This window comes from Gavialis gangeticus, unplaced genomic scaffold (genome assembly GCF_001723915.1).
Source record: "Gavialis gangeticus isolate Ggan-Ray unplaced genomic scaffold, GavGan_comp1, whole genome shotgun sequence".
Classification (NCBI taxonomy): Eukaryota; Metazoa; Chordata; order Crocodylia; family Gavialidae; genus Gavialis; species Gavialis gangeticus.
Window position 1 is genome coordinate 131,426,567 of NW_017729024.1, and position 8,992 is coordinate 131,435,558.

General features: G+C 41.1%; 1 protein-coding gene across 1 annotated transcript in view; it reads right to left on the reverse strand.

Annotated features, from left to right (window-relative positions):
* Positions 1-4,357: 4,357 nt before the first annotated feature.
* Positions 4,358-8,992, reverse strand: part of ARSB (arylsulfatase B) — a 200,904-nt gene continuing 196,269 nt past the window's right edge. The window contains exons 6-7 of the mRNA XM_019517735.1: positions 5,305-5,433; positions 4,358-4,973 (exon numbers count right to left, since the gene is read on the reverse strand). Coding sequence (XP_019373280.1) covers positions 5,421-5,433 — 13 coding nt within the window. The 3' untranslated portion in view covers positions 4,358-4,973; positions 5,305-5,420. The remainder of the gene's footprint in view (positions 4,974-5,304; positions 5,434-8,992) is intronic.

Genomic DNA, 8,992 nt, shown 5'->3' on the forward strand with positions numbered 1-8,992 from the left:
TTCCTTCCTTTTCTCAGGATTCTGAATCCAGTCATCTTGTGGTTGCAGCTGCCCAAGTTGCCATCCGCTACTACATTCCCCATCAATTCTTCCCTGTTTGCGAGCAGCAAGTCAAGAAGAGCATGGCCCCTAGTTGGCTGCTCCATCACTTGCACCAGGAAGTTGCCCCCAAAACTCTCCAAAAACTTCCTGGATTGCCTGTTCACTGCTGTTGTGCTCTCCCAGCAGATGTCAGGGTGACTGAAGTCTTCCATGAGAACCAGGCCTGTGATTGGCAAATTTGTGCTAACTGTTTAAGAATACACAGGGGGCACCTATATATGTGCAGCAAAGCTGCTCCAATGCACTGTAATTACAGAAATATCGATTAACTGAATTTGCTGGAGCACAGTAATTACTATGCTCCAGCAGATTCCAGCAACATGTGCATCTATGTCCCTACACTGAAAAATAGTGGTAGGGGCGCTTTAACTAAAGCTCATTCATTTTTCAGTGTGGGGATGCTGATACATGTGACGTTCCAGGCACTTTAATTAGAGCAGCTCTTGGAGCCACTCTAATTAAAGCGCAGCCCCCTTCCCCCCCAAGCACATTTATAAATGCCCAGGAAGCCCATAAACTGAAACTCAACATTTCTTCCCCTCTGAGCAGATTGTTTCCACAGGAGTATGGGGCTGTGGGTTCAAGGGGAATTTGTCCTGTGTTCCTCTCATTAGCTTATTCTTTTTCACATACAACAACAACACAAGTATGTAAACTGTATGATCAGGCTTCCCAAAGTCAACTGCTTTTCAAAAATGTTTTAATTATTTTTCATGTGTAGAAATAAAGCCCTTTGACACATTCATAGTTTTGTGGAATGAAGAAAGGACCTTAAGAATTGGCAGGCAGTGAACTGACAGTTTAATTTTGAGGGCTTAAGACACTTGTGTTTTAAACTATTACTCAAGAAACCATAAAAAACACAAAGGAATTCTGTTCCTACAGAAGTGAAACACTCCATGGAGGTTTAAAATTGTGTACATTTCCTGATGCCAACTTAAGAGCTGCAGATGTTTATTTCCTGCCTCCCTAATTTGTATCTATTAAAAGGTTTTATAAGGACTCATCCTAAAAAAATAATTAGGTAGGGTACTTTAACTGAAACAGCAGCTGTATAAATGATGAATGTTGGCATTTTAAAATACAGTAGAATTCTAAGACAGGAAAGAGTAAGGATAATGAGTGAAGCTTCAGGCTACACAGTGACTGACAGTTACTTCTTTCTGCTAAGTGAGGTCATATTACTCTCATATAAAGATGTACAGTCAGAATGAGGAGGGAAGGAGATAAGCATGCAACACTGACTTTTAAAACTGAGGCAAGAAGTTCTTTAATCCTTTGTCAATTAGGGCTGGTTTTCTGACATTGATAAGAGAGCTGAATGACCTTTTGCAGGTTAGCTGATATTTCTGTTCTTTTCCATGAAAATGGATGCCAAATTGATAAAAATAGTACCTACTTTAAATATACCACTCACAGTATTCACATTTGTTTTCACTGATGCAAGATCTAACATGAGAGCAAATGACAACCCTGGAGCCAGCTGAAAAACTGTCAGTATGATACATGGGAATACAGGACTGAAAGGAACCTCTTGGATGAGTCCAGTCGCCTGCTATTGTACACAATCGTGTAATAAACTAAAATGTCAGACATAAAATGTCAGATATAGTTACAAAACGAAAGCTGTGGGTTTTCTAATCTTACAGGGTCCAATATAACTATTTACTTAAAAAACCCAACACCTTAGATGTGATAAAAATGAAATATATTATATGCTTCTTACTCTACTTTATGCTAATCCTTTCAGAGGTAATCTGATACAGAAGGATAAATTAACTGTGTCTTGAATAAAATGTTGAAAGGTGAGCCAAATAGGTGAAACATTTGATGACCAGTCAGACTCTTCCTTTCATAACAAGTATTTTATTCTTACCCTCTGCTCATATAAATTAATGCATAACAACAGATAGAAATACATTTAAAAATATAATATAGGAGCCACACTCATCTCTTATCCTATTGTCACAAATTTCTAAAGAAATTGTATTCATAGTGACAAAAAATCAAAACAAGAACATTCAAGCTTTCATTTTCATTGGCGTGTTAAAAGTTGTTGACAAGTATAAATCATTACATTGGTTTGAATGAGGTAATTGGTAACACGGTTTTAAAAAAGGGATATGATACATAAGATTTTCCAGAGATATTAACAGAGATCAGGAACTTTTGTCAAAGCTGACACAGTAACTAAGAGTGTCCATCTTCTGCCTCATGCTATAGTTGATAAAAGTACAGAGCAGGATAGTGTATCTTCTTGCACCAGAAGCTCAAGACTGCAGTGTTGTGCCATGAAGTACAAGGAAGAAAAGAATTTAAAAGGGTAATGTAAAATGAAGGGTCATGTTTTAAGCAATAGTCTTTCCACCTTCTGAACTCTGGCTGGAATTATTAAGTAATTATGCAGTTGCCATTCTGAAAATGGCTGGACAATGCATTGTGAATACCTCAGTCAGAGTGTTCCTTTTGCCAACAAGCCTTGCTGTCAGCAAGTACCCATGAGTTGCTTTTAGAACCCAGTCACTTAATGAAAGTGAATCATCTTGGGATAATGGGGTGCACAATCTGGGGAAAGACACTTCCTTCCCTAGTCCGAAGGGAAGGGGAAAAATGGAAAGAATAGAAAAAAAACAGCAACAAGACAGACAGAGAGGTAACAAGGGTGGGTTTAATTAGGACTTAGGGGGAAGGCTTCATAAGACACAGAAGAGTATGGCAGAAGGAGTGTTCAAGCATGCTTCTATAGCAGCGAGGCTTACTTTCACTACCAAACCAATGTAAGGAAAGAGAAGCTGAACTGTAAGATTCCAGAATGGAGAAACAAACCATACATTATAGCAGAGAACTCCTGGACCACCCCAAACTAACCCTGAGAGAAGAGTGAGTTAGAGAGGGAAACTGCATTTATGAAGTGTGTTGTTTTCTTATGTTCTGTATCCTCTTCTGTTTTCTTTTAAGGAAAGCAACAGTTTAAAAATGTTGAGCAAAGCCTGTTTGTCAAGGGTCTAGGGGTCTGCTTCATAGCAACTATCACATGCTTCCTGGAGAGTCAAGCTATAAACCAGAAGGCTCAAATCTTTGGTGAGATTTTTTTAAAAGGAGTGTTTAAGCTATGATGAGAGTATGAGAACTCGAGATCAGATGCTGAAGATGAGCAGTTGGACTGTGGATTTCAATCTCCAGGACAAGGTGCCAGACAGAGGATTGGCACCCCAAAAATATGCCTAAATAGCCAAAGATTGAAAAGTCAGGGTGCCTTTACATGTGCACTGACATGTTCTGATTAGAACGTGTCAGAGCAAACTCAATCGAGACTGCTGGAGCATTCTAATCAGAATGCTCCAGTGTGCTGCAGTGTCTTGTGTATTCAGCATCCCCACGTTTCAAAATGGCAGTGGGGGCGATTTAACTAAAGCTTGTCAAATGAGCTTTAGTTAAAGTGATCCAGCTGCCATTTTGAAATGTGGGACACTGAATACATGAGACACTGCGGGTGCTTTAATTAGAGCAGCTACCAAGAGTATGTGTACATGCACCCTCAGAGGCTTAAAATACTTAGGCCGTTTATACACATGCTCCAGGAGGATGGGAGGAGAGGGGGGTGCTTTAGCTAGAGTGGCTCTGAGAGCCACTATAATTAAAGTACCGGGAGCATCACATGTATCAGCATCCCCGCACTGAAAAATGGTGTGGAGGTGCTTTAACTAAAGCTCATCAAATGAGCTTTAGTTAAAGTAGCCCTGCCATCATTGTTCAGTGCAGGGATGCTGATACACATGATGCTGGAGTCTGTTGGAGCGTGGTAATTACCATGTTCCGATTAACTGAGTCTGCTCCAACGTGCTATAATTACAGCATGTCAGAGCAGCCTCAATGCACATGTATAGGGGTCCCTTAGGTACTTGGCCACTCTAGCAATTTGCTAAGTGGCCCACAGGGGGTGCTTGTCTAGATTTCAGCATAAACTCAGAGTCTGCTTTTAGATAAAGATAATCATTGCTGTGAATGATAATGGAATATCCCCAAAGTGAGATCAGCAATTAATCAGAGTAACGTTCTGCTATATGGTAAAAATGACAATGGGGATAGTAGGTATTTTGCTGTATTGTGAGAAGGGGTCTGTCCTCCTAGAGATTTCTAAGCATTGCTACTGAGGGTCAGATTTACACGGAAAAGGTGAAAAAACATAAAGTCACACCTGTTTTCTTTATCCATTTCTTTACTATAGAGTGTCTTCCGCTAGTAAGATTTGTCGTGTGCCAGGCATAAAATCAATCATTAATTCCTCCTTTCATATTTAAGGTCTGGATGGTCCTGCTATGACTCATTAGAACTTTCTAGCTGAAGCGGTATGGAAGAAGGTACCAGTTTAGAGAGATGTCACCAACAAAGAATAGACAAACAACAGATTTATGATTTTAAAATGTGCCAAGTGGAGTAAAATTAGATCTCCAATACTTCTTAAGAGCAAGCAAAATTGAATATTTAAGGGATAAAATCAGTTACAGGAGTAAAACAAACAAGGTTAAAAATGATCAGACTAAGACCCTGAGTCTACCACACAACTTCACCACAGGCATAACTTTCAGACTGCAGTGAGGTATTCTACATCCAAGGCCCCCAGGATCCAGTTGCTTCTGGGTCACACCGGGGATCTTCATCAGGGTAGAACACTGGCACAGACTTTTTATAATAGTACTGAAGCCGAGAGAGCATTTTTTTCACAATACCAGGATATTTTTCAGACAAATCATTTCTCTCCTCAGCATCCTGAACAATATCAAAAAGCCAAAGATTCTTTGTTGGTGGGTCAGGTGAAGGGATCATTGACTCACTGACCAAAGATGGTGGTGGGAACCAGTGACTGCAGCCTACAGAAACAGGAACAGGTAAAGGGTTAGTTCTCAGACATAGAAAGAAGAACAGCCTCACACTGCAGATTTCACGTTTAGTTTGACTTGCTTAATTTCAAAGAAAGCAGTTCCTAGATTGCCTTCCAGAATCCTGCAGTAGAAGAACACAAACCCAATTAAAAAAAACATATCACGATTGTTTGTCTCACTTTAAGAGTGCGTCTAGATTTTTACATTACATGGTAAATCATGCAAATAGGGCAAAAGAATAAATAAGATAAATGCAAAGTATATAGCATAAGAAATAAAATGAAGTGGTAAAAAACTTGCCAAAAAATCATTTCATTACCTGGATATCCAGTTAGTAGCTTCCATCTTCCATGTCGAATTGCAGCATGTATAGATAAATTGAAGAGTGAATTGTCCCATGAAAAAGCATTATTCTGGGGTAAAGATGTCCTGTTGTCAATACCAAGACCTTAATAGAACAATAACCTAGAATTATATATACACTGCACTTATAAGACCTTTTTTAAAAAATGTTGTTACAAAACTAATATAATTCAATTTTAGAAAACTAACACATACTGGCAAGAGACACATTCCATTAACAATAGAAAGAGTTAGGTCACTACCACGCTTAGATAAGACTGCTGTTTCTAACACTCATTATACTTTATTTGTATACCTGTTCTAATATAATGGGACAACTTTTTGACTCTCACATTTAACCTGTAACCACAAAAGCTGTTTACATACACAGATAGCTGCAATTTAATAGTGTACTTTAGGTAACTGCATATGCAAATACCAGTTTGTATGCGTCTTGCTATGTGTATGCCTACACCTATTTTCTATCATTCACAATAGCAAGACAGTTCTTGTAATAAGATCAGAAACAATGGCATAAAGCAGTGTGAAGGGTCACTCAGTTTGCTGCCCTGACATTTTTCACGAGGGGGTTCTATTATAAGGTCTTAATTGAAAACTGTTGAAGTAGGGAGCCTAAAAGACAAGCATAGTAGATTTTTTGCACCTGAAGCAGATGCAGAAAAATGCATATGGCTAGTGTTAGCATTTTGTGAGAATCACTGTTAGTAGTAGTACTGGAGGTTTTACAGCAAACAAATTCTTCAGGTCACAGAGAAGCAAACATACACTGCAAAAGAAATAAAGGAAAATTTGAAAAGAAGAATTCAATTTCCTAAGAAGCTAACTTCTTTTTTGAAAAGAAGAGTTTCCTTAAATGTGCTTAACCTTAATTCATGCTATATTTAATAAAAGGATCGGGGGCTCAGCACAGCTTAGGACATGCATAGTTGAAAAAAAGGCACTGATAGTGAGGTTAATGATTATAACAAGCCTTTAGAAAAATTCTGCATCCGTGGGAGATGTCTGCAGCAGATATCTGGCTTTTCAGAGATTAACGCTGCTTACTTTTCAATGTCTGTACAACATATGCAAGTCTGTCATACTGTGAGCTACTGGAAATACACATTTTGTAACTTTTTTAAAAAGCAGCATAATGATAGGGACATTCCATATAACAGCTCACGCACGCCTGATTTCAGAGCATTATTGGTATAACACTAACAGAGAAAAGTTTAATGTGTCGTCTTCTTTGTTGAGTTTTAATTTAAATGAGACTGTTCAGATTGCTGAGATACAGTATGTGAAGAACAACCGGCACCATACCTACAGGTTGGGGAACTCCCCTCTTGTCAGCACAGAGGCGGAAAAGGATCTTGGAGTCATCATTGACTCCAAGATGAACATGGGTCGGCAGTGTGGGGAGGCAGTTAGGAAGGCCAACCGTACCTTGTCATGCATCCACAGATGCATTTCAAGCAGGTCAAAAGAGGTGATCCTCCCCCTCTATGCGGAACTGGTCAGGCCGCAGTTGGAGTACTGCGTCCAGTTCTGAGCACCGCACTTCAAGAGGGATGTGGACAGCATGGAGAGGGTCCAGAGGAGGGCCACTCGCATGATCAGGGGACAGCAGGGCAGGCCCTATGAGGAGAGGCTACGGGACCTGAACCTGTTCAGCCTCCACAAGAGAAGGCTGAGGGGGGATCTTGTGGCCTGTTATAAACTAGTCAGGGGGGATCAGCAGGCATTGGGGGAGTCCCTGTTCCCCCGAGCACCGCCAGGAGTGACCAGGAATAACAGTCACAAGCTGGCAGAGGGTAGGTTTAGGTTAGACATCAGGAGGCGCTATTTCACAGTCAGGGCAGCTAGGGTCTGGAACCAACTTCCAAGAGAGGTGGTGCAGGCTCCTACCCTGGGGGTTTTTAAGAGGAGGTTAGATGAACACCTTGCTGGGGTCGTTTGACCCCAGTACTCTTTCCTGCCATGGCAGGGGGTCAGACTAGATGATCTGCTCAGGTCCCTTCTGACCCTAGAAACTATGAAACTATATATACGGTTAGGGTCTAAATTATTTAAAATATTTCAAATAAATTATATAAAATGTTTATATTGCAGATGTTTTTGGTATGTTACATTCAAACTACCTTTTGCAAGACACATATTTATTAGAAGCCAAGAAGGTATGCCTATTAAAAATCTCATTTGTTCAGGAGGAAAAAAAATGATATACTGAAAAGAACTGCAAAACATTCTGTACTTTTTGAAATATACTTACTAGAGCTTGCAATTAAAACTAATATTTTGCATAAAATGTATCCAGAAAATAAAATGTATTTGTTGCTCTCTCTTGATACAAATATTAATAGAAATATAGATATATACACACAGACCTACAGCCACTCACTGTAATAAGTTTGCCTTGTGGCAAATAAATTTATTGTCTGTTCTTCAGACCAATATATTGTTTCATACAGAGTACAAATTGGCACCTGTAGAGAGCAAGTCCATATTCACTTAAGAACAGCATATGCTAGTGATTGAGACCTAACTATTGATATAAAGTACTAATCCCTACAGTATCTAGCCACGAGACACAAGGTAAGCAAAATAATTATTTGATAATGACTCTATACTTGTCCTTCTAAGATTTGTCTTCTTATGCTCGGATTATTTTCCTTGTATTTGTCTTTTTTGTTCTCGCTACTACACCTTCTGCCCTCTTCATATTTATTCCCCAGTTTCTGTTACTGCTGGTAAACGTCTGCAAAGGAAAAAAGTGACCTTTGCAGTGTGCTCTGTGTAAGTCCATCTAGACTCACTAGCTAGGTCCAGACATTGAAAAAACCCTTTGGTGAGGGGTGGAAATCTTAGACTGGGTTCCACCATTTTTAAACCAGCCTGTGTGTGCTGAACTTCTGTTCTGTTACAGATATAGACTGGTTTCTGATCACTAATACAAAACACTTATCCCCAGTTTGAATCCAGTCCCCTGATACAAAAAGAATCACATAATTCTTTACACCAGGGGTTGTCAACCGGGGGTACATGTAGCCCTATAGGTAATTAGAAAGGTCACAGGGGATTCGTGCGGGGGGGGAAGGATGGAGTGCGCCTCGAGGCGTGGTGGTGACATCTCCCCTGCCGCATTCCCACACTTTGCCTCTTAGCTGGGGGAGAATGAAGCGTGTGCCAAGTGATGCCAGCCCCAGTACATCACAACGCCTCCCCCCCCTCAGCTCGCTCTTTTGATTGGCTGCGGGCCACCACCCTCAGTCAATAGCTGATGAGGAGGAGGCGCCCCAGCCACCCCCTTCCTGCAGAGCCACAAGGGTCTCAATGGCAGGGGGTAACTGTGTTTCTGTGCCCACTCCCAGGAGCAGGGCTGGGGGTGGGGTGTGGATGAGGGCAGCAGCTCCCCTCTATGGGCTACAAATGCGCTACCTGGCCTGATGGGAGTGGGGGTTGCATGCAGAGTTCAGCCTGCAGAAGCAGCTGCTTCCACCCCACACACACATCTGGGGGGCACATGCCCCCTGGGCCTCTGCTGAGGTGTGTGCACCGGCAGGAGCCGCTCACCCTACCCATGTCCCCTAGACAGGTCGTTCTTGCGGCTCCGTCCCACACGACACCCCAGCTGTGCAGCACCTGCCCTTGCCCCAGCCCTAGGT